Consider the following 26864-nt stretch of genomic DNA (forward strand, 5'->3'; position numbering starts at 1 on the left):
GAGCTTGTACTTCCCCCTCCGTCCCACATAATGTGCGGGCCGCAGAGGAGCTGGTACTTTCTCCTGCGTCCCACGTTGGGAGCGGGGGGGAGGAAGGGAGCGGGCCCTGCTTACCCTGCGCATGCGCGGGGGGAATTGCCGCCATTTTTTTAACTTGATTGGGGAGGGGGGGGACGGGAGACACCGCGCGGCCAGCCTCGCTGCGACCCGGCAATTTTGGTGCCGTGGCCCGGTGCCGTGTCGCGACCCACCATTTGGGAAACGCTGATCTAAACAAGTATAGTAATTCCTATAGCAATACTTCATATAAAAAAAGAAGTGTTAACCCTTTTAAATCTAACTAATCTGACCAGGAATTCAGCTTGACGTTTTCTTTAGATCAGCAAAGATCCCCCACAACAGTTTCAGTAACAGAATCCCACAATTAGAATAATTAACCTGGACACACAGCCTCCGTCTCAAGGACAGATCCCATGTAAGGAGTAAGGCTGATGCTTCTCTGTCAGGTCGGTTCACCAATCAAAAACTGTTGCAATTCAGGTGCGCGTCGTCTTCTGACATCACATCCGGCCGGTGTGCGTTGTTGCCATAGCAACGGGACACCGCCAGTGCAGGAAAGTGAGAGACTGACAACTGAATTCCAACCCGGACCCGGAGTCCCCAGCAGAGCCGAGATCTTGCGAGAGACTGTGACGCGATCACTTGAAGTGGAAGTGACCGCTGTTGAATACAGATGCCGGTATCGGAGCAACATTGAGTGTGAGAGACTTGGCTGTAAAACTCTCAACTGTGCATTTTTTACTCGGTGTGTGTATTACCTGTGAAGTATCTTAAATTTACTTTTATTTAAACGATTTTATACTATATTGTTTTTTTCCCTGCCTTACACCTTTTTAAAAAAGTTTTTGATTGGTCAACCGACCTGACAGAGAAGCATCAGCCTTACTCCTTACATGGGATCTGTCCTTGAGACTGAGGCTGTGTGTCCAGGTTAATTATTCCAATTGTGGGATTCTGTTGCTGAAACTGTTGGAGAGTGTGGGGGATCTTTGCTGATCTAAAGAAAACGTTAAGTTGAGTTCCTGGTCCCAATGGTGGATAAAGGCATTTATTTGTCAACATAATTGTGAGTGCATATCTTACCACCAACTAGGTGCAAATTGTCTAAACATACTACCCTATGATTGTTCTCCTCTTGACTTCTCTTCCCTAATGTTTTGCACCTAGGTCATTCTTCTGGTATATGTCTCTATCTATCTCTCTCTCTCTATTCTCTCTCCTTTCTATTCTCTCTATCTATATTTGAATATTTGCAAAACTCGGTTATGTTTAAAGTATTATTTAAATACTTTTTTTAATAGATTCCCTATTTTAGTACCCTTTGTAGACCACTTTGAAAGTATACAAATTTTTCATGAAGAGCAAAGTCGTTTGTTTATTTTTCTTCATGTAGACCGTTGCAAATAATTATTAGCACCATATTGCAAAAACGTAGAATGCAATAAACACAGCAGTTTACTGTAATACATAGTAGGCTTTAGAAAGCTTTGTCTGTGAGGTGGGTATGACATACAAGAGTTGAACTTAAGGCACGATTGTGAAATTACTTTTGATTTGCCTTTCTTTGATATGTTTAAAGCAGTTTACCTTTTAACCCAATGATAAAGAAGGTTTTTATGTAATGCGCTCAAACACCGACATAAAGTACGACAATCGGGAAGATGTCTTGTGTTGCTTTCCCTCTTCCCCTCCCCCCCATCCTCCAGGGTTGCATATCTCACCAACTTTCAGCCTATAATGACATTTTAAACCTTTGCAGGAGCAAGCATCGGCCATAGACTGACTGTCGTGCATTGAGATGTTTATGGTCATCCTGTAGTTGCATTTCATAATAGTGTTGCCATCACCTGTTGTAAAGTCTAATGCTGCCCTCTTCAGGATTTATGTTTAAAAGAAACATCAGGAATTGATTGTCTAGGTGCTCAAGGCGTATCGAAACTCTTTATAATATGCCAATTGGAATCAATATTTTATATATTGTGGGCTGTGCAAGAGCTCAAAAGTTATGCTCTGCAGATTAAAGATACAGGACTAAATACTAAAGACCACCATAATCGCTATTCTCAAAAGAATTGGGCAAGTTACATCAGTCCCTTAGGCCGGGTCCATGATGTGGGAGATCGCGGGGACGTGTCCGCACGGGGCGCGATCACTCCCATAGACCATGCGGGCGGAGGCAGTAGGGGGTGCGCATTGCGCAAGAAATCAGTTGAAACTGATTTATTGGCGCAACACGCAGGTCACGTGAGCGGTTCGCCCAACGTGGGCAAACCAGCTCTGTGATGCTCCTTGGAACGCCCCCACGGCCCATTGACCATGGCCAGGGAAAGCACCCGCTTTTCCAGAGCCTCCACGCGGGCGAAGGCCCGGGCCATAGTGCCTTAGTGTTAATTATGGACACTTTTCTCCAGTAAGCGGACAATAAGCAATTTTGCACCTTTTTATTCAGCAGATGCGGTGGGAATGAAGTGCTGTAATAGGTGTCTCCAATAATGTGTTGTCTATTTGCAATATGTGCCATCATCTTTTCTGGAATATTACCTTTTTGTGAGATTTACTCTTGTCACAATAAAGGATCTAACCTGCTTATTCACTCAAAATTAATTTCTTTATATGTTTACTTTTCGGTATGTTGGGAAGTGCAATACAGGAGGGCCCCAGTCATGAACGGAACCCACCGAAAAGCGCCAGAAAGCAGAACCGGCAATATGCCGTTCTACGCATCGCAACATCGGCAAAAAACCCCGTTATGCGCATGCGCGTCCCCGGACCGGCCGTTTTGCGCATGCGCATCCCCGGACCGGCCTGCACATAGTAGCCCCCTTCTCGGTACCGGCGGATCGCCGAAAAGTGGATCGCCGAGAAGCGGGGCCTTGCTGTATATATGTGCAATTGAAGTTTCTAATATTGAATCACTGTACAGTACATGCTCATCTCTGCTCCTATTTTTAAATTGGATATGTTTTTGAACCCTGTATCTGTGTATTGCTGAATTTTTGTATACCATTAAATTGTAATTGAGTGAATTTATGGGGTACATTTGAAGAAAATGTCTCTCTTGCAGTCTCTGTTTAAAAGCAAGGCAAAAATAATAATCCAGAAAGGCCGTTTGTTTTCAAGGCTAAACTTTTTTTTTTCCCCCATTATGTTCTTTTACGGATGAAAGCTAAAGACTGCTAAGTTTTAACACAATATTGACTTTATATCCTATATTATGATCGCCCACAGAATGAGGTGTCCGTAGCCTAGGGCAGGGGTGAGCAAACCCCCCTGCGTGATATAATCAAACTCACATTACTTCAGCGCACGTGAGCTGGTTCGGCCAATGAGGGTGAACCAGCTTTGTAACGCCCCCACCACTCGTCTACAAAAAAAGTGTAACAAATTACATCACTTTAAAATAAATATTATGATATTTGACTAATAGCGTCCCCATTTATGCTGTATTATTACTTGCTCTCTTCCCGCCACATAAGGACCTCTCTCCCCTCTTCCACAGTCTCACACTCCTCTCCCAGTCTCTCCCTCTCCCAGTATTTCTCACTCCCCCTCCAGTGTCTCTCTACCTCTCCCCTCAGTGTCTCTCCCTCCCCCCGCTCTTTCCCTCCCCCACTCTCTTTCCCTCTCCCCAGTGTCTTTTTCTCCCTCCCCCCAGTGTCTCCCTCCCTCCAGCCATTGTCTCTTCCACCCACCAGTGTCCCTCCCTCCCCTCAGTGTCTCACTCTCTTCCTCCCCCAGTGTCTCTCTCACACTCTCCCTCCAGCCATTGTCTCACCCTCCCGCCAGTCTCTCTCAACCCTCCCGCCAGTCTCTCTCAACCCTCCCGCCAGTCTCTCTCAACCCTCCCGCCAGTCTCTCCCTCTCTCCTGCCACTGTCACACTCTCACCCCCCCATGTCACACTCTCACCCCCCCACACTCTCACCCGCCCTCCCCATGTCACACTCTCACCCCCACACTCTCACCCCCCCTCCCCATGTCACACTCTCACCCCCCCACACTCTCACCCGCCCTCCCCATGTCACACTCACCCTCCACACTCACCCCCCACACTCTCACCCCCCCTCCCCATGTCACACTCTCACCCCTCCACACTCACCCCCCCTCCCCATGTCACACTCTCACCTCCCGACACTCACCCCCCCTCCCCATGTCACACTCTTACCCCCCACACTCTCACCCCCCCTCCCCATGTCACACTCAGCCTCCACACTCTCACCCCCCACACTCTCACCCCTCCTCCCCATGTCACACTCTCACCCCTCCACACTCTCACCCCCCTCCCCATGTCACGCTCTCACCCCCCACCGCGCAAAGACATTTTTCTGGAATCATGTTCATGGATCGATTAAAATGCCCTGTCTGAAAAATTGTCCACCAACATCAAAAATGTGGATTGCTTCACTCAGATACTATGCCACTGTAAAAAAGTAGAAGTATTGTACAACAATATAATTTACTTAATGGTTGGATGCAAGGTGGTTTTGCACACTTTTACCATAATTTGGCATTGTTTTCTAAACATAAGATATAACATCTGCAGATTTAATTTAGCCGTCATTTACTGATTACGGTCAGTTAATTTATTCTTTCTGTTTCGTGTCTGCTTTCAATTGCAAGAATGGGCATATTTGTTATGTTCCCTAATTGTTAGTTGCTGTATGTAGAATTGTTTAAGTACCAGTATAATGTAGGTGACTTTAAACAAAACGAGGCTTCTTACATTGTTGTACAGGGCTTTAAATACTTTGACATACTGTTAAGTGATTGTTGGTGACAAGTTTTGTTATATAAAACTATGCCTTTGGGTACTAGTGATCTAAACATCAGCTCAACTGATATCTCAAACTATTGTTTCCCTTTTTTTGTAAATATAGCGTTTAAAGTATTTGATATAGTTTAACCATTCTTGGGATATTTTGTTTTTGTCTGTGTTTTAAGGGGAAAACAAAATAGACAAAATAAACGATTCCTTAATAGGAAGCACCAAACATAAAATTGACTATTTTTACATTTTAATCAGTTTCTTTTAAGTAGCATGTACATGTCCTATAACTTGCATTATTAGAACGATTAATTATTCCTAGTCATTGAAATATTAGGGTACAGATATTTTTGTTTCGGTTTTATTGTAGTGACACAAGGCCCCCCCCCCATCTGCTAATTCTACTTGAACCGTAACAGAGAAGCATTTTATGTTATGAAGAGCCTAAAATAGAATAACTATATAGCTGTTCTTGAAAGGACTATGCTGGAACTGGTATGTATTTGGTGACCAGCTTATAGACCTAGAGGTTTATTTTCATGGGTAATTAATTTTTCTTTCATTAGACATAAAGCAGAATTGTAATGCTTTGAAACGGTAGGCTATGCTTATGGCGACGCGACGGTCGCTGGAAAATCAAATAGAGACGACTTTCAGCGATCGCGTAAGCGGCAATGCATTTGTTTTGCCACGCTGTCGCCGGCACTATAAGCCCAGCCTTAGATGGAAAGGTGTTCTAAAGCTGTTAGTGTTCTGAAACAGGATGAAATGTGTATGAAGTATATGCCATTTTTTTTCCTTGTCCATTACTACAGCGCAGGAGTGCTCTGCATGTATAGTTTGGAAACATACACACTTTATTTGGTGACAGAAAAATTAAATGGTCTTATATAGAGCTGAGCTTTCTTAAACATGCACTGAAAAATAATGGATGGCCAATAATGTGGTAATTTTCTCCTAATGATGTTATAATTCTGTACATTTGTTGGCTGTACTCTAAATACTATGAACTGGGCTTATTCTTCATACAGAATATATGGTTTAACATGGGAGCATTGCTGGTAGCTATGCTTTGGTCAAAACGCCAGATATGGCTCCTCCTTGACTCCTTAGTGAGACGACCAATGACATTTTGTTTAGCCGTTTTCAATGACTCAGTTTCTTGCTGTCACTGACATTGCTTTGGGCAGTAGAGCACAAAAAACTCTACAGAAAAGGAGAAACATGGTCCTACAAATACCATCTCTTGTGAAAGTGGTATTAAATCTCCATGAATTCATTGCATTATATTGTTTAAAAGTAGGCACACATGAAAATATATGTAGACCTATTGAAGAAAGTGTGATACAAAAAAGCTAATAATGCAATGGCAAACAAAAAGAGGTATGCTGCAACCCAATTAATAAAATATATACATACAGTTTACCGGTGCTGCTGGTTCCAGGAGTACCTGTCAGTGTTAATCCAGATCTACGCAAAAGAAAAAGTGGATCCAACGCTCTACGGATTTGATAATAAAGATATTCGTGTGGCACGAATAAAATATCTTGATTATCAAATCCGTAGTGCGTTGGATCCACTTTTTCTTTTGAATAATGCAAAGGCGGCACCCAAAACTTTATTTATTTATAAAATATTTTACCAGGATTAATACATTGAGAGTTGCCTCTGGTTTTAAAGTATGTCCTGGGCACAGAGTAAGACAAATAATACATGGTTACAAATACAGTTGCATAAATGAACAGGCTATACATTATAAACAATACATTGCATGCACAGTTAAAGAAAATATATATTATGGGCGTATGCAACAGTTACAGACCAGATTAAAATGTGAGACAGCCTTAGATTTAAAAGAACTTAAACTGGTGGATGTGAGTCTCTGGTAGGTTGTTCCAGTTTTGGTGTGCACGGTAAGAGGAGGAATGGCCGGATACTTTGTTGAGCCTTGGGACCATGAACAGTCTTTTGGAGTCTGATCTCAGATGATAGGTGCTGCATGTGTTAGGGGTGAGGAACTTGTTCAGATAGGTGGGTAGCTTGCCCAGAAAGAATTCGAAGGCAAGACAGGAAAGGTGAACTTTGCGCCTAGACTCGAGTGATGACTAATCTAGTTCTTTGAGCATTTCGCAGTGATCTGTGTTGTAGTTGCATTGGAGAACGAAACGACAAATTGAATTGTAGAGGGTGTCAAGTTTGCTAAGGTGGCTTTGTGGTGCCGAGCCATATACTATGTCTCCATAGTCAATAATTGGCATTAGCATCTGCTGTGCGATACGTTTTCTGTCCAGGAGATTTAGGGAGGATTTGTTCCTGTAAAGTAGCAAAAGTAGGTTTGTAGGCGGGCACTGCAAATCAGGATCTCAACCAAGTAGTATAGATAAAATCAGCTTTATTTCGACATATTGCTGGACATCACAGAGACTCCTGTTTAAAGAAACATGATATCTTATCAACAGGGGATCTTTGTTTTCTTCTTGGCCATACACCTTGGAGGTTGCTAAAAGTTCTACACCCAGCATTACAACCCGATTGAGCACCGGACTCCACGGGGGTCACTCCCCATACTAACTATAGTTCCTGTAAAGTACCCCTAGTTTGGCATAGGTCTTGGTTGTCAGGGTATCAATGTGCATCCCGAATGTTAAGTGGGAGTCAAACCATATGCCCAGGTATTTAAAACTAGTAACAGGAGTTAGGGTAGTGTTTAGTGTTGGTTCTAATCTGGAGCTCAGTCGCTGGAAGCTTTAAAAATTTAGTCTTGGTCCCAAATACCGTTGTTACAGTCTTGTCAGTGTTTAAAAACAGTTTGTTTTGGGAAATCCAGTTTTCGAGTCTGAAAAAGTCAGACTGAAGTATGTGTTGAAGGTCAGAGAGGCTATGGCTGTGTGCATATAGGATTGTGTCATCTGCATACATGTGTATTGAGGCTTCCTTACAAGCTGTGGGAAGATCATTGATGAACACTGAGAAGAGTAGGGGCCCCAGAACAGAGCCTTGCGGGACACCACAGGTGATATCCAGGGGGTTGGAGTTAGAGCCTGAGATGGACACATGTTGGAATCTGCCTGAGAGGTAGGACTGAAACCAGTTTAAAGCATGCTTCCCTCTTCCAGAGCTCTGGAGTTTGTTAAGCAGGATAGCATGATCAACAGTATCAAAAGCCTTTGCAAAATCTAGGAATACTGCACCAGTGAGTTGTCCCCGTTCCATTCCACACTGGATTTCATTGCAAACTTTTAGCAGGGTAGTTACGGTGGAGTGTTTGGGGCGAAAGCCAGATTGGAATTGGCTAGGGAAATTTGTCTTGTTATAGTAATCGCTTAATTGGGAGTGGACACATTTTTCCATGACTTTGGATAGAATTGGGAGAAGGGAGATTGGCCTGTAGTTTGAGACAGTGTTTTTGTCCCCACTTTTGAAGTTTGGGACAACTCTGGCAGTTTTCTAGGTCTTAGGGATATGGCCTGCAGACAGGATAGAGTTGACTATGGAAGCAATTGGTTTGGCAATGGCTGGGGCACCAAGTCTTAGGAACCTAGATTGTAGTAAGTCGGGTCCACATTGGCTGCTTAGTTTTAATTTGAGGAGCGCTTGTGTAATCTCCTCTTCGGCGTGTAATTAGTATACTATACAACAGCAAGCTGTTAAGCGAGTACATGTGCACACGGAATACTTTATGTTGATAAAAAAAGAGGGAAGGTTCCCAGCATTCAATAAGCATTATATATAGAAAAACGTCAACCAGTGTAACACTTGCGCTGCCCACGAGCTAGACAGGATTCCGGTACTGAGGTAGGGGGAAGTATAGAACCATGCACCCACAGTAGCGGAACTGTGCCTGGCAGGCGGATTGTCAACGTAGCCGGATCTGGGTTGGAGAGAGTGGGTTAGTCCTGATACATGCCAAGGTCTTGGGATGGAGAGGTCAGAATTGTCAGTCCGTTAAGCCGTGGTCTGGGGTTGGAGAGATCAGAATCGTGGAAGTCCATATAGCCGTGGTCTGAGTTGGAGAGATCCGCAGATGCGAGGGCAAGCCGGGGTCAATATCCAGAGGGGTTCAGAAGTCAAGCCGGGTCGGTACACGTAGAATCCAAACTGCAAGAAACACAAGACAAGAGCAAGGCACAACAAACGCAGGAGCTCAAGACTACAACAAGTTATGCAATGCAGGAAGGGAAGTGCAGGGTATTTGTAGCACACAGGAACCAGTAGCAAGGGAGGCAGAGGCAAGGATTGGCTGCAGGAAACAAGTGGGCTTGATGAGACTTGCCACACAGCTTCGGAGCAGTGCACAGCGTCGTGTGTGTGTGTGTGTGTGTGTGTGTGTGTGAAGCGCGACACGGCCGAAGGGGCAGAGCTAAGAAGAACTCTGTAAGCAGAGCAGGGGTGCGCTTGTGCCAGAGTGAATGTCTCTGCTGTGACAGGTAAGGAGGGAACACGTCGCAAAGGACGTGTTCCCCCAATTCCTTACAACCAGACATTCTTCATTCAGTAATTTATGTACTGTGGGTAAGGTAAATGATATACAAATAGTGCAAATACACTTCACATAAAACAATACATACAATATTGAGTAATAAACACTGAAAAGACCGTATATTAAAGCACTATACTTATCCTACGTATGGATGATCAATGTGAGATAGATGCAGATTATGCTGAGCAAAAAAATAAGGGTGATAAAGACAGAAAACGAATGTTAAACAAAACAACAAAAAAAACGGGGAGTGAAGGGAACAAAAAATAAAGGAGCAATAAAAATCTGTGGAATTGCTTATGGGGGGCAACGTTTTTGAGAGATGAGTCTCGTCTTCAGGCCCGTTCCCACCAGTCTATAGCTAATGGTACTTCCCTTGTCTCTTGCAAAGAAGCGCCCAATGCTGATGCAGTCAGAAATAGTCATGTGGTGTATGTATATCTTTATATAGCGTCATGCAGGTACATAGTACTTTAGAGCAGTAATACACGTGACCTAATATTATAAAACATTATTGGCGTAAACGCTTCAGACATAAAACAATAGGAAAAGGAGTCCCTGCCTGAAGAGCTTACAATCAAAGTGGTAAGTGGAGAGAACATACAGAGACAGTAGGAGGGTGGGTAAGTGCGTTTGAAAGGGGTCGGGTCAGTGCATCAGATGTATAGTATCAGCCAGCGGAGCTATTCATATGCTTCGTTACAGAGGTGTGTTTTAAGAATTGTAGAATTAAGGCAGGTACCAGAAGCAAGGAGGAGAAACATGGAACGAAAGATGTGTGAGGAGGATTTGAACAGGTGTGTTTTTAGTGCAGGGTGTATTGCGGAATGGAGTCTGTTGCTCTGCCCCCTCACACTCTCCCCCTCTCAATCACACACACACCAACACACCCGTCACACTTGCTTGCCCGCACATGCATACACGCACACACACACTATCTTATTCTGACGCAGACACTGTGATGGGAAGAGGAAGGATGCTGCTACTGGGCTCTGGAGCCGCCGAGTCACTGCTATGTGGGGGTGCCGCCGGGCCTGGGACAGTATGGGAGAGTTGAATGTTTGAATTGTGAGACACTAAGCAATTCTCAGCATTTTTTTCACAATCTATTCATTTTCTGTAAAATGCCGATACAACACTTACATGCAACTGATTGTTGCCTTTAGACATACATTCCCTTGCTGTCTGGATTTCTTCTGCTACATCTTTAGTACCCTGAAGAAATGGCAATTTTTTTTCTTAAACCTTTGAGCCTATGGTTATAGCTAGATGTAGTTGGATAGTTGAATTACTTGAAAAAGCACTAATGCAGGTATGAAGAAACGCCAATTTCTTAAAGATTTCTGCCCTACAATATTTTTCTCTTATTTGAATGTCTCGCTATTGATCTGTCTTCTCCACGTATGTGAAAATGAATGTTGATGAAGCACAAGAGAAAATTTTATTTTAAGTTAAGGTTCATAGTGGGGTTTGCAAATGACTTTTTTTGTATTGGGAAGCACAAACAGACCATATTTGGAACAATCGCAGATTAATGGGTGTTTTCAATAAACTCAGCAGCGGCCATTAACACTGCGACTGGCTCAAAACTCCCATTCCAGCCAAAGGGAGCTTTCAGCCTTACCACAATATGATCTGTCGCTTCGGGACCTATTAAATAAGCCCATCAGTGGGAAATATTTAATATGGCAATGACTTTGAAATTAACTAAAAATTACATCACTGTTGTTATCTCAAGAGTAATTTAAATTCTATGTACATATACATTTGATGTGTCAAACCATAATTTCCCCATCTACTTTGCAGATTAAATAAAAATTTACTATGCATGAAATACTGTTTACCGAGTACAGTATGTAATATATTATTCTTTAAACTTCTATGTTATATCGTTTATATCTACATAGAAATCTCAGCAAACCCCCCTTCAAATATTGAACAATTGTTTTGAAATGTAAAGTGAACTGAAAGCATTAAACTCCTATCGCCTTATTGCTTCTTTAATTCATAATGAGCAGAGTATCAGATTTTAAAAAGTGTTGGGAAGAGCAAAAAGATCTTTTAAAGCAATTAATAAAATGCAAAACAAGTTGATTGGCACAAATGTCTGTATTTAAGCTCTTCTGAGCAATTGTAAAATAAGTTTTCTTCGTGTACAAGACATTTTTTACACACTTGTTTGCAGGAATCTTGTCACTTAAGGTGCTCTGTCCTGTTGGGTTGTGGTCCAGATTTCGTAGTGAACGTTTATTAATAACTTTGTATGAACACGTGTTCTTGATTTTGTCTTTGAATTTTAATTTATTTTTTTTAAATTGGCCTATTGAGCTGCTTATTAAGAGGTAAGTAATTGTGAAGGGAGTGCGGAGCATTTTTAGTAATGTGTAATCAATGCAGCAAGATTTAACAGCAGACCTCACTGCTGGTAAGATCTGTTCATTTTATAGCACAAAGGGAGGGTACGCAGCACTCAAAAGAAATAATGGAAAAAAAGACGAAATGTCAAAAAGAGATTTTACTAGAATATAGCCACAAAATACCAGGGCATGTAGAATCTACTTTGCTGCTACCCAGAGTAGTGTAAATAGCAATAAGTCAGTTTACAGATATACCGGTAGTACAAACATACTATTTATGTGCAAAAAGTGGAATGGGAGAACAAACGTGAAGGGAATGGAGGAGGAGGAGAAGAAAAGGGGGGAGGGAACAAGACAAATAAGGGGGACAACGTTTCGGTGAGTAATGCCCGTTCCCCAAGATCACCGCGATTTAAAGGTACTTCCCCTTATGTCCTATAAGGACAGTGTCTCCCAACAAGTAAAAATTGCAATGGCATAGAAGGTGAGTATACATATGACCAAATGATAGCAGTCCCTTATAGTTGATAAAGGAAGTACCCTTGATCGCTGTGATCTTGGGGAACGGGCCAGAAGAAGGGGTATTACACCGCGGGATGAGGCTTGATATTGCATTGTTATCCTTTGGTCAGATTTATACTCATTTCGCCTTCTTTCCCATTGCATTTTTTACTTGTTGGGAGACACTCTCATTATAGGACATAAGGGAAAAATACCCTTGTTTGCTGTGATCTTGGGGAACGGGCCAGAAAAGGGGCATGATGCCCCGAAACGTTGACCCCTTATATTTGTTTTGTTCCTTCCCCCTTTTCCCTCGTCGCCTCCTCCTCCATTCCCCTACCGTTTGTTCTCCCATTCCACTTTTTGCACATAAATAGTATGTTTGTACTATATCTGTAAACTGACTTATTGCTATGTACACTACTCTGAGTAGCAGCACATTTAATTCTACATGTCCTAGTATTTTGTGGCTATATTCTAGTAAAATCTTTTTGACATTTCGGCTTTTTTTCATTATTTCTTTTGAGTGCTGTGTCCCCTCCCTTTGTGCTATATATTGTCTTTGAGGAGGGTATTGGGTCCCTCAACGTTCCCGTGCACCACAGTCCTATTTTATCTTCATTACACTATTAGAGTGCTGTTTAATCTATATACTTTGTTATTTTTTCTTCTTTCCATAGAAATATCGGTACCAGGATGATGACATCCCTTCACAAGAGCCCGGCTCCCCCCACATCCTAAATGAGGGCATAAGTCCAGAGTTAGTCCAGGTATCTGAGAAGAATCTGTCACAAATAGAGAATGTCCATGGCTTTGTGTCACAGTCGCATATTTCTCCACTTAAGGTAAGATGCTTTCTCATATTACATCTCTAACACAGGTTTTTCTTTATCATTCTTCCTATTTGCTATTCTAATTAGGTTTTGGAAATGAACTAAGGCTACGGCCCCGGTGCTGCACACGTGCCTGCCAGGCTGGCGGCACGTGCAGCTGTGATCCCCGGTCTGTGCAGAGCTACAGGGGGAAAGACTGGTGGTTTGGGTGCTGCCATGATGTCACCTGGCAGGTTCACCCTCATTGGCTGAACCGCCTCGTGCCTGGTTGGGGGGGGGGGGTGTTCGAGCGCGTGACCGTGACCAGCGCTCCGTCGCCAGTGCTAAGTCACCAGTTCTGAAGACCGTTTGTGTGTGTATATTGTGTGTGTGTGTCTATTATATCTCTTATCATTCCATAGTCTGCACTTCCTTGCATCAGGCAATCCATTGTTCACATTCGTGTTGCTGTAACCAATAGGATGATCGGTATCAGCTTCCTATTGATTGGCCATTTAAAAACACAGGAATATCCCTTAACTATACCGTATCCTGGGAACTGGCATCTGTAGTGAAAAACGTGGTTCAGCTTTGGAGGATACCCCCAGTTCCAAAACTAATAAAAGTAATGGGTTAATTTGGTGGGGTATTTGCTTTAAGTGGTACTTGGCAAAACCTTTTACTGTAAGCCCTAGATTTAAAAAAAAAAAAAAAAATGCTATTAATATACATTAGCTTCTATGATTCAGCCGTTAATTGAAATGCCCTGTTTTTTCCATTTTCTCTGGTGGTTAATTAACAGTGTAGCTGATGATGAATTCTGCATTTCTCCTCTGGCAGTTCTTTGCTTCCCATGTTTTTTAGCACATTTCTGTAATTTTGTTGGTGGATTGGGCATAAAAGCCTGACATTTTCAAATATATGTGCTTTTGGACCTACAGCATTTCATATTGTTGGGTATGGTAATGGGAGGGAGAGTTGCAGAATAATAAAAACGTCAAAGGGGAAAGGTTACAGCACAAACACACATCAGGGAACATGTCGTCACACAAGTCGGCTCAGTACATTGTGGAGGCGAAAATTGAGGATCGACAAAGATAAGGTTTGGTTCAGGCCCAACGCAGACCTCTTGTGTGGGCTATATGATTGGTACTAATGTTGAAACATATCTCTAGCTGCATTGATTAATGGCCGAAAGCCATTGGTTCTGAATTCCCAGTTTTTTCCCCTTATTTTGGGTTGATTAAAGATGGGCACTAATTGGTTGGAGGAGGTCTCCCTGTGTCTCCACAGAAGTCAAGCCAGGGGTGCTAGATCAGAGAGTATTTACGGTAGATGATCTTGGGCATGGATGATACCGATTGCTTCGACCAGTGAGCGACGATTGCACATCTAGTGGCCGTGGCAATCTGCGCGATTAGTTTATTTTCGTCTCTACTGAATTTTTCCGATGGTCTGCAAAGCAGGAGTATCTATGGGTCCAGATCACATGGTTGAGAGGTCATTCTCTGGATCAACCTCGTCACACTGAGACAAACCTTTTGGATCTGCAGACCTAACTTACCTTGGCTCCCGCGGCTTCTGACATGCGTCACCATGGCAACGCTGCTATGGCAACGTGACGTGCCAATGCGGCGGTGAGGGGACCGCCGATAGGGGGGCGCAGGGAAAAAAGTTTTTTCCTCATGCCAATTGACCAGTTGGCTTGTTTGCGCTGCTTCGAAATAGGAGTACAGAAATGGCTAAACTAGACCCTTTTACTGATGGAAGTGTTATAATCTTTTTGCTTATCCTATGCCTTTTCACTGACCAAATAAAATGTGTGATATTTCTTTGGAGCTTGTTAAGGTTATTAAATATTGGGGGGGACGGCAGAGTCTTAAATAGGTATAGCAGATGGGGGAGTACGTTCATTTTGATTGATTTCTACCCAGCCAAGATATCCTAAACTTCGTCCTGGTGAAAAGTTCTTATTTCTTGAATAATTTCTGGGCAGTTGGCGCTCTATTGAGTCTCGTATGATTTGGTTATATTTTATCCCCAGGTAGCGTATATTATGTGTTTTGCATTTATAATGAAAGTTATGATCTATTAGCTTAATAGATTGTGGATGGAGGTTGACATTTAGCGCCTCCGATTTATTGTTATTGATCTTAATCCCTGAGAGAGAATTAAAGGGGTCTAGTTATCTTATCAGGAAGGTTAAGGGGTTAGAGTGTATTAGAAGAATATCGTCTGCAAATTAGGAAGTTTTATATTCCGAGCTCCATATATTAATACCCGAAATGTCTGAGTTTGCTCTAATAGTGGCCGCCAGTGGTTCTACCGACCATGCAAACAACAAAGGGGAAACTGGGCAGCCCTGTCTTGTCCTCCCACTGTTCTCTATTAAATTTATCGTACCCGAACACTTCACCCTAGCTGCTGGGGATGTGTAAAGTGATAAAATAGCTGTGAGGAAAGGGCCCCCAAACCCAAATGACTCTAGTGTAGTTCTTAAGTAAATCCAGTCAATTCTGTCATGCTCTTTCAGCGTCGAGGGCCAGAACGATCATGGGAATATTATGTTTTTTTTTAAAGGAAAATACTGACATCTATAGCTCTCCTCGTATTGTCTGCTGCCTGTCTATTAGGTATGAAGCCTACCTGGTCATTATGAATAAGGGTCGGAAGGTATACATTTAATCTCGTGGCTTGTATTTTTGAAAAAAAAATTCATGTTAATTAGCAAGATGGGTTTATAATTGGAGCAACAGGTAAGATCTTTACCCTCTGTGTATCAGTGATTATTGAAGCTTGGTGCATTTTTGTGGGAAACTGGGCTCCCTGGAGAATAGAGTTAAAAAGTTTTTACAGGTGCGGAATTAATAATTGGCTAGTTTTTTGTAATAAATGTTTGAAAATCCATCCGGCCCGGCAAATTGAGTGATGTGATTGTCTGTCTTTTCAATTTCCTCTTAAGAGATTGGCTTATTTAAAGATGATATATTACTCTCTAGGAGTTTAGCTAGACCCAGAGAGGATAGGTATGTTGGGGCATTTGTCATTAGTTTGACTCTTGTTTTTTTTTGCCATCGTACTGTTGAAATTCTTCCGCTATTCAATCTGAATTTGAGGTGAAAGATCTGTTTTTTTTAGTCTAATAGATTTCGTATGATTGTATTGTTTTCTACTATAGAGTCTGGCTGCAAGTAGAGAATCGGCTTTATTTGCTGTCTCGAAATATGTTCTTTTAGTCAGGTTAAAGATTTCTAAGCCTCTAAAGTAAGACACAGGTTCAAGTCCCCTCATAGATTTATTAGTTCCCCGAGAAGGACCGGGTTAAGAGTTTTTGTGTTCTTGCTCAGTTTGTGTTATTGACTTTTTTTAAGGTTATCAATTTTTTCAATTCGCATCCTTTTTCTAAAGGCTGCAATGCTGATACGTTTTCCCCTCATAACTGCCATTTGGGGTTTCCAAATAGTGGACAGGGAGGGGATGCTGTCTTGGTTGATCTGGAAAAAGCTTGTTAATTCTGACTCAACTTGTTAAAATTTCGGGAATTTTGAGTAATAACCGTCTCCAGAGTAGCGCTGATTGAATGCGTACAAATTTTCTAATTCGATGGCCACTGAGGCATGGGCGGGCCCAGAGATTTCATTAATTATAGCCTGATTTAATTTGGGGACCAAGGATGCCTCCGCGAAAATCATATCAATGCGGGAGTAAGAGTCGAGTAGCACCAAATAAAATGTGTAGGCTTTGGTTTGCGGGTGGAGCTCCCTCCAAGCATCTACTAAAGTAAAATTGCGTAGGCATCTTACCAATATTTAGTTATCCTGTTTTCTATGGCGTTGTCTAGATGTGGGCTCATATGTGGTTTTTTCTATAGACTCATAAATGGTCAAATTGAAGTCACCACCCAGGATCACTTTGCCTTTTCTTGAACTGCCCAAGGTAGCAAAAAAGTCCTCAAAGAATTGAGAGCTCTTTTCGTTTTGGTGCATACAGTAGATGTTGGCTATAGTGATGTTAGACCAGGGGAGCGCAAACTTTCCCCGCTGCGCCCCCTGCCTGCTCTCCCTCCCTCCTCGTCTTCGGCGTCAAATAACGCTGCAGGGTCACGTGATGTCACTTTACTATGGCAACGTGTAAACCAAGGAAAAGGGTAAGGGAGGTTGCAGAGGCCTCACGTTTTCATTAATTTAAATGCCTTGGTGGAAGAGCCCGGGGCCCCTGCAACCACCGCGCCCCCCCCTGAAAAATCTTGTGCCCCCCCAGTTTGCGCACCCCGATCATATAAGGACCCTGAGATTATTAAATAGCTTCTTTGTCTCTAGTAGTTTTATCTATTAGGAATGGGATATTTTTGTGAATAAGTATTGCTACGCCTTTTTTGTTGTTGTTGAGGAAAGTAGCACTGTGGGATAATTATTGTCAAAAACTGTAGGATGTGAGAGAGCTATGAGTTTCTTGAAGTAAGATTATATAGTTTTTCGCTTTTGTTATCCTTCATGGCTAGGCGCATTTTGTTAGGGGTATTCAGGCCCTTAACGTTATGTGAAGTTATATGGATACTTATGCTATCTGTCTTTGGGGAGCTATTGGCTGAATCTTTACGGACTTGATTCTCACTCAACCTATGAAGTGCGCTTCCGCTTTTATCCTTTATCTAGAGATATTCTGTACCACATTATTTATTTATTTATAAAATATTTTACAAGGAAGTAATACATTGAGAGTTTCCTCTGGTTTTCAAGTATGTCCTGGGCACAGAGTTAAGACAAATAATAAATGTTTACAAATACAGTTACATAATGAGCAGGGTATACATTATATACAAGACATTGCATGCACAGTTAAAGATAATATATATTATGGGCGTATGAAACAGTTACAGACCAGATAAAAATGTGTGACAGCCTTCGATTTGAAAGAACTTAAACTGGTGGTGGATGTGAGAGTCTCTGGTAGGTTGTTCCAGTTTTGGGGTGCACGGTAAGAGAAGGAGGAGCGGCCGGATACTTTGTTGAGCCGTGGGACCATGAACAGTGTTTTGGAGTCTGATCTCAGGTGATAGGTGCTGCATGTGGTAGGGGTGAGGAGCTTGTTCAGGTAGCTGAGTAGCTTGCCCATAAAGAATTTGAAGGCAAGACAGGAAAGGTGAACTTTGCGCCTAGTCTCGAGTGATGACCAGTCTAGTTCTTTGAGCATTTCGCAGTGATGTGTGTTATAGTTGCATTGGAGAACAAAACGACAAATTGAATTGTAGAGGTTGTCAAGTTTGCTAAGGTGGGATTGAGGGGCTGAGCCATATACTATGCCTCCATAGTCAATAATTGGCATTAGCATCTGATGTGCGATACGTTTTCTGTCCCGGAGATTTAGGGAGGATTTGTTCCTGTAAAGTACCCCTAGTTTGGCATAGATCTTGGTTGTCAGGGTATCAATGTGCATCCCGAATGTTAAGTGGGAGTCAAACCATATGCCCAGGTATTTAAAACTAGTAACAGGAGTTAAGGTAGTGTTAGTGTTGGTTCTAATCTGGAGCTCAGTCGCTGGAAGCGTTAAAAATTTAGTCTTGGTCCCAAATACCATTGTTACAGTCTTATCAGTGTTTAAAAACAGTTTGTTTTGGGAAATCCAGTTTTCGAGTCTGAAAAAGTCAGACTGAAGTATGTGTTGAAGGTCAGAGAGGCTATGGTTGTGTGCATATAGAATTGTGTCATCTGCATACATGTGTATTGAGGCTTCCTGACAAGCTGTGGGAAGATCATTGATGAACACTGAGAAGAGTAGGGGCCCCAGAACAGAGCCTTGCGGGACACCACAGGTGATATCCAGGGGGTTGGAGTTAGAGCCTGAGATGGACACATGTTGGGATCTTCCTGATAGGTAGGACTGAAACCAGTTTAAAGCATGCTTCCATATTCCAGAGCTCTGGAGTTTGTTAAGCAGGATAGCATGATCAACAGTATCAAAAGCCTTTGCAAAATCTAGGAATACTGCACCAGTGAGTTGTCCCCGTTCCATTCCACACTGGATTTCATTGCAAACTTTTAGCAGGGTAGTTACGGTAGAGTGTTTGGGGCGAAAGCCAGATTGGAATTGGCTAAGGAAATTTGTCTTGTTATAGTAATCGCTTAATTGGGAGAGGACACATTTTTTCCATGACTTTGGATAGGATTGGGAGAAGGGAGATTGGCCTGTAGTTTGAGACAGTGTTTTTAACCCCACTTTTGAAGATTGGGACAACTCTGGCAGCTTTCCAGGTCTTAGGGATATGGCCTGCAGACAGGATAGAGTTGACTATGGAAGCAATTGATTTGGCAATGGCTGGGGAACCAAGTCTTAGGAACCTAGATTGTAGTAAGTCAGGTCCACATTGGCTGCTTAGTTTTAATTTGAGAAGCGCTTGTGTAATCTCCTCTTCGGATACTGGGCCAAATTGAAAAGTGTGGGCAGTGTTGGGAGGGGGTGGGGCTATAGGGGTACTCCCAGGATGAGATTCAGGTTTGTGGTTTGGGTTGCGTTTCGCTAATAGTAGCACTCCCCACAAAGTAATCATTGAATGCATTTGCAATGTCGGTGGGGTTTGTCAGAGTAATATCGCCCATAGTGATATTACTTGGCTGTTGGTGGTTAGAAGGCTGGAATATGTTGTTGGAAACCTTCCAGAAGTTAGCTGGGTTTGATGTGTTCTGAAGGAGATTGTCAGAGTAACATTGTGCTTTTGCATGCCTTACATAGTTACATAGTAGATGAGGTTGAAAAAAGACTTCCGTCCATCAAGTTCAACCTATGCTAAATTTAGACAAATTTAGACAACAGATACTTTATCCTATATCTATACTTACTTATTGATCCAGAGGAAGGCAAACAAAAAACCCAATTAAGGGGAAAAATTAATTCCTTCCTGACTCCATGAATTGGCAATCGGATTAATCCCTGCATCAACATCCTTTCCATGTATACTTATTTGATATATCCCTGTATACCTTTCCCATTTAAAAAGATGTCCAACCTTTTTTTTGAACAAATCTATTGTATCTGCCATCACAGTCTCCATGGGTAATGAATTCCACATTTTAAGTGCCCTTACTGTAAAGAACCCTTTCCTTTGTTGCTGGTGAAATCTCCTGTCCTCCAACCTTAAGGGATGGCCCTGAGTCCTTTGTACTGCCCGTGGGATGAATAGTTCTTTTGAAAGCTCCTTGTATTGTCCTCGAATATATTGGTATATAGTTATCATATCCCCTCTTAAGACAACTCTTTTCTAATGTAAATAAATCTAATTTAGCTAGCCTCTCCTCATAAGTTAGATTATCCATCGCCTTTATTAATTTGGTGGCTCTTCTCCGCACTCTCTCTAGTTCCATAATGTCTTTTCTAAGGAGTGGTGCCCAAAATTAGACTCCATACTCAAGGTGTGGTCGTACTAATGCTTTGTAAAGGGGCATAATTATGTTTACTTCCCTTCCATCCATTGCCTGTTTAATGCAAGATAAGATCTTGTTTGCCTTTGCAGCTACTGCATGACTTTGGGCACTATTGCTAAGCCTTCTGTCTACAAACACTCACAAAACCCTTTCCTTTGTTGCTGGTGAAATTTCCTTTCCTCCAACCTTAAGGGATGGCCCCGAGTCCTTTGTACTGCCCGTGGGATGAATAGTTCTTTTGAAAGCTCCTTGTTTTTTCCCTGAATATATTTGTATATATTGTTTGCCTTGTGCACATGTTCCGCAGGCATCTGTAGTGATTGAGATCCTTGGTAGTGCCAGTTACTTTGTGGCTTGTCCTCAAGGCATCCCTGAACTGGTAGAGTGCTATAAGGTCAGGTGTAACCCATGGAAGGTGGGCACCCCGTACCCTTATTCTGCGTAGTGGAGCATGGGTATCACAGAGTTTTAAGAACTCGGATTGGAAATAGTCGAGCGCAGAATCAGGGTCAGGAATTAAATCGATTCTGTGCCAAGGGCAGCTGGTAAGGTCAGCCAGAAACTGTTGTGGGTTAAAGTTTCTAAATGTTCTAGTGAGGAGAACTTTAGGGCTTGATTGGGGCGGTTTAATTTTCCTAACACAGTACACTATTGCATGGTCACTGAAAATGTCAGGAAGGATGCCAGAGGATTGGATTCTGCTGGGATTTGAGGAGAGAATCCAGTCAAGCAGGGAATGGTTGTGCGATTTCAGGTTTGTCCGTGTGGGTTGGGAAATGAGTTGCGATAGGTTAAGCGATTTAATTTGTGTGTGGATTTTGTGGTTTTTAGGGTCAAGCCAATTGAAGTTGAAATCCCCAAGAACTAGCAGCTCACTCTTTTTTCATTCAGAGAGGAAATGAAGCCAAGAAATTGGGTGATATCAGTCAGGGATTGTAGAGGGGCTTTAGGGGGGCGGTAGATGCCAGCAAGCAAGATGGGCTTAGAAAAGGGGAGGCAGATTCTGCCAACTAGGATTTCAAAAGAGATTTTTCTTGGGGGGCAGTGTAACAGTGTAAATTGTAAGGTGTCTGCAATATAAAATAACACCCCTCCTCCTCTCTTTGACCTATCTCTCCTAGAAATGGAGTATCCCTGAATGGCAATATGTGCATCAGGGGTTTTAGGGGATAGCCATGTTTCTGTAAGAACAATGGCTTTTGGTTTATGCATAAGGCACCATGCCCTTAGTTCATCCAGTTTGGGCAGCAGACTCCGGATATTTATATGGGCGACAGATAGCCCTTTTTGGAATTTGAAGGGGGTATTCTCAGGGGTAAGGGACAGAGTTGAAGTGGGAGGGCCTGGGTTATATTCAATATCACCTGCTAAAGAGAGTAATAGTATGAGTAGAAATTTGAGTAGTTGTTTGCAAGTTGTTACTTTATGATGTTTGCCATTTGAGTGTGCGGTGGTTGGTGTGCTGGTTTTCAGGGTTCTCCACCAACATTCAGTAGATAGTGCAAGGCTTTTGAGTAGTCCAGGGTGTATGGTAATGTTGGGTGTGGGCCAGGAGGGAAGCGTTTGTAGTGGATAGAGAGAATAACATTTCAATGAGGCCACGAGACAGAACAAAGTGGAGGTAAAAAGCAGGTTCATTGTGCCAGAGGTAGGTAATGCTGCATGGAGCTGTTTTGAGCCAAGTGTGTGTGTGTGTGCACAGACTAAACATCAGGGATCATAGTGTGGTCAGAATAGCTCACTGTTTGTTGCCATGTGCAGAAGAGTTTGTAGAAGGATGCAGTCCCCTATCACCTCTAGTCCAACTATAGTCTAACTATATCTTCTCACTTAAAAGCTCACTTTAAGATGCCTCACTATATCATGCCAATGCAGTCCCTGCAAATGCAGAGGGGGTATTGGTCTTATACAGCTAAAACAGCCCCATCCCTCCTCCCCAATAAATCAGCTTGTTCCAGTTGGTCAATTAGCGTCACATAGTTAAGAAGGGGAAAAAAAAAAACCTTTTAATATACAAACATAGCAAGATAGATCAATAGTACAAGCCAGGGTATTTCTTTTAAAACAGGACTTGCAGATCATCAGGGACATACCTGTGAAGAGAATGCAATTAGATCCATGTCATATCAGCTGAGGTTAAAGGTCTTGCACGAAGAAAAGTGTATATGTATATGTATATATGTATATGTGTATATATGTATATGTATATGTATATATATCTCTAACTATATCTTCTCACTTAAAAGCTCACTTTAAATGCCTCACTATATCATGCCAATGCAGACATTGCAGCATGAGCATCAACATAAGCTCAGCCACAAGCAGCTCCACAACCGTGCTATGCCAAACTTTACCGGTGAATATATATAACCTAATTTTTTGTGTGGGTTTGTTTTCCTTCCTTTTCCCCTTTTCCCCATCTTTTATTTATTAGTCCCCCCTTCCCCTCCTCCCCCCCCCCCCTGCAGGGACCTGCGTGCCTCAGCCCAACCCCACGACTGTATGTGACATCTCGACAGTGCTCACCAGCCCACACTATAACTCAGCCGCAGCTCCTCTCGGCTGGAATCTGTTTCTTATTCTCCTACCAGGAGGTCACTTTTTACCAGGCATGGGTCGGCGCCATCCTGGTTTCCGCAGCCCCGACACCCAGCGAAAACAGGCAAACAAATTGTCACCTTTTTGTCAGGAGTTTATGCACAGTGATCCACAGCACCTTGGCCTCCCGCCAGGTCCGCCATCAGCGGGGGACAGAGGGTACTAGCGTCCCGGGCCCTGTGAGTCAGGGGGCCCGGTGTCCCGGGCCCCTCGATAAATCCCGTCGTCCGGTCACCACGGGGTGACAGGATTTAGCGCTCTCGCGATGAGCCAGGCAGCGTGCGCTTCTCTGCAAAGGGAAGTAAAAAAACAAAAAAAACCTCCCCCCTCTCCTGATTGGCTGGTGCGTGGTGGCACGCTGCCAGGATTTTTTTTGGCCCGCAGCAAGCTCTATACGAGCTTGCAAGGCCCGCCTGCATGGAGCAAGTGGTGAGTACTGCTCCATGCCTCTCTAGCTTCCCCCTTGCCCCCCCTTCAAATCCCCCCCTCCTCCAATTTCCCCCCGTTCCGATTTCCCACCTCCTGCTCCAATCCCCCCCACCTTTTGATTTCCTGCGTGTGTCCGCCCGCATCGGGGAGAGGGTGTGTGTGTGTGTGTGTGTGTGTGTGTATATATACAGACACCAACCCACAGTCAGTCACCCACCCAAGTGTCACCCAGTCACCCCCCCAAGTGTCACCCAAGTGTCACCCACCCAAGTGTCACCCACCCACCCACGTGTCACCCAGTCACCCACGTGTCACCCAGTCACCCACCCAAGTGTCACCCAGTCACCCACCCAAGTGTCACCCAGTCACCCACCCAAGTGTCACCCAGTCACCCACCCAAGTGTCACCCAGTCACCCACCCAAGTGTCACCCAGTCACCCACCCACGTGTCACCCAGTCACCCACCCAAGTGTCACCCAGTCACCCACCCAAGTGTCACCCAGTCACCCACCCAAGTGTCACCCAGTCACCCACCCAAGTGTCACCCAGTCACCCACCCAAGTGTCACCCAGTCACCCACCCAAGTGTCACCCAGTCACCCACCCAAGTGTCACCCAGTCACCCACCCAAGTGTCACCCAGTCACCCACCCAAGTGTCACCCAGTCACCCACCCAAGTGTCACCCAGTCACCCACCCAAGTGTCACCCAGTCACCCACCCAAGTGTCACCCAGTCACCCACCCAAGTGTCACCCAGTCACCCACCATCCCACGAGTCAGTCAAACCCCATTCTCTCTTTCATCCACACTCTCTTTCATCCACTCTCACTTTCACCCACACTCTTTCACCCACACTCTTTCACCCACACTCTCTTTCACCCACACTCTCTTTCACCACACTCTCTTTCACCCACACTCTCTTTCACCCACTCTCTCTTTCACCCACTCTCTCTTTCACCCACTCTCTCTTTCACCCACTCTCTCTTTCACCCACTCTCTCTTTCACCCACTCTCTCTTTCACCCACTCTCTCTTTCACCCACTCTCTCTTTCACCCACTCTCTCTTTCACCCACTCTCTCTTTCACCCACTCTCTCTTTCACCCACTCTCTCTTTCACCCACTCTCTCTTTCACCCACTCTCTCTTTCACCCACTCTCTCTTTCACCCACTCTCTCTTTCACCCACTCTCTCTTTCACCCACTCTCTCTTTCACCCACACTCTCTTTCACCCACACTCTCTTTCACCCACTCTCTCTTTCACCCACTCTCTCTTTCACCCACTCTCTCTTTCACCCACACTCTCTTTCACCCACACTCTCTTTGTCTTATCTTAACTGCCCTATACCTACACCGAAATAGCCTATACGGCTTTCTTCTAGATCTGACTTTCAAGCTTCACACAGGAGATATCAGAATCCCCGCCTAACCCAGAAGACAGGTAGGGAACACCCCAGTCCCATACTGAATCCCCCCTAGGTCTTTTGTCACATAGGATGTAGCATTGGGTATCTTTGTCTTTTTGTTGAAAATATTAAAATGAACAGATTGCATTGTAATGTTTTTTTATTAACAAGAAAACAAATCCGCGGTAGGTGCACTATGGGGGAGGCGGGGACCCTGCTACTTTCATTTGTCCTGGGCCCCATGATTTCTGTTGGCGGCCCTGCCTCCCGCTATTATGTTTAAGGATGTTTCCCCACCTATTAAAGGAGTTAAAATCGTGAATTGTAACGCTGAGGCCCGGAGCCCGGTAGCTGCATGTCCACTCCGTTCATAAGCTCCCCGGAGAGAGGGAGAAGGAGAGGGTCGGAGAGAGAGAGGGAGAAGGAGAGGGTCGGAGAGAGAGAGGGAGAAGGAGAGGGTCGGAGAGAGGGAGGGAGAAGGAGAGGCTCGGAGAGAGGGAGGGAGAAGGAGAGGCTCGGAGAGAGGGAGGGAGAAGGAGAGGGTCGGAGAGAGGGAGGGAGAAGGAGAGGCTCGGAGAGAGGGAGGGAGAAGGAGAAGCTCGGAGAGAGGGAAGGAGAAGGAGAGGCTCGGAGAGAGGGAGGGAGAAGGAGAGGGTCGGAGAGAGAGAGGGAGAAGGAGAGGGTCGGAGAGAGAGAGGGAGAAGGAGAGGGTCGGAGAGAGGGTCGGAGAGGGGGAGGGAGAAGGAGAGGCTCGGAGAGAGGGAGGGAGAAGGAGAGGCTCGGAGAGAGGGAAGGAGAAGGAGAGGCTCGGAGAGAGGGAGGGAGAAGGAGAGGGTCGGAGAGAGAGAGAGAGAGGGAGAAGGAGAGGGTCGGAGAGAGGGTCGGAGAGAGGGAGGGAGAAGGAGAGGGTCGGAGAGAGGGAGGGAGAAGGAGAGGGTCGGAGAGAGGGAGGGAGAAGGAGAGGGTCGGAGAGAGGGAGGGAGAAGGAGAGGGTCGGAGAGAGGGAGGGAGAAGGAGAGGGTCGGAGAGAGGGAGGGAGAAGGAGAGGGTCGGAGAGAGGGAGTGAGAAGGAGAGGGTCGGAGAGAGGGAGGGAGAAGGAGAGGGTCGGAGAGAGGGAGGGAGAAGGAGAGGGTCAGAGAGAGGGAGGGAGGGAGAAGGAGAGGGTCGGAGAGAGGGAGGGAGAAGGAGAGGGTCGGAGAGAGGGAGGGAGAAGGAGAGGGTCGGAGAGAGGGAGGGAGAAGGAGAGGGTCGAGAGAGGGAGGGAGAAGGAGAGGGTCGAGAGAGGGAGGGAGAAGGAGAGGGTCGGAGAGAGGGAGGGAGAAGGAGAGGGTCGGAGAGAGGGAGGGAGAAGGAGAGGGTCGAGAGAGGGAGGGAGAAGGAGAGGGTCGGAGAGGGAGGGAGAAGGAGAGGCTCGGAGAGAGGGAAGGAGAAGGAGAGGGTCGGAGAGAGGGAGGGAGAAGGAGAGGGTCGGAGAGAGAGAGGGAGAAGGAGAGGGTCGGAGAGAGAGAGGGAGAAGGAGAGGGTCGGAGAGAGGGTCGGAGAGAGGGAGGGAGAAGGAGAGGCTCGGAGAGAGGGAGGGAGAAGGAGAGGCTCGGAGAGAGGGAAGGAGAAGGAGAGGCTCGGAGAGAGGGAGGGAGAAGGAGAGGGTCGGAGAGAGAGAGGGAGAAGGAGAGGGTCGGAGAGAGGGTCGGAGAGAGGGAGGGAGAGGGTCGGAGAGAGGGAGGGAGAAGGAGAGGGTCGGAGAGAGGGAGGGAGAAGGAGAGGGTCGGAGAGAGGGAGGGAGAAGGAGAGGGTCGGAGAGAGGGAGGGAGAAGGAGAGGGTCGGAGAGAGGGAGGGAGAAGGAGAGGGTCGGAGAGAGGGAGGGAGAAGGAGAGGGTCGGAGAGAGGGAGGGAGAAGGAGAGGGTCGGAGAGAGGGAGGGAGAAGGAGAGGGTCGGAGAGAGGGAGGGAGAAGGAGAGGGTCGGAGAGAGGGAGGGAGAAGGAGAGGGTCGGAGAGAGGGAGGGAGAAGGAGAGGGTCGGAGAGAGGGAGGGAGGGAGAA

General features: G+C 44.8%; 1 protein-coding gene across 21 annotated transcripts in view; it reads left to right on the plus strand.

Moving 5' to 3' along the window:
- Positions 1-26864, plus strand: part of DLG1 (discs large MAGUK scaffold protein 1) — a 257330-nt gene that overhangs the window by 45068 nt on the left and 185398 nt on the right. For all 21 annotated transcript variants that reach the window (XM_075571142.1, XM_075571128.1, XM_075571129.1 and 18 more), the window contains one exon: positions 12843-13007. In XM_075571142.1, coding sequence (XP_075427257.1) covers positions 12843-13007 — 165 coding nt within the window. The remainder of the gene's footprint in view (positions 1-12842; positions 13008-26864) is intronic.

Source organism: Ascaphus truei, chromosome 14, assembly GCF_040206685.1.
Source record: "Ascaphus truei isolate aAscTru1 chromosome 14, aAscTru1.hap1, whole genome shotgun sequence".
NCBI classification, from domain to species: domain Eukaryota; kingdom Metazoa; phylum Chordata; class Amphibia; order Anura; family Ascaphidae; genus Ascaphus; species Ascaphus truei.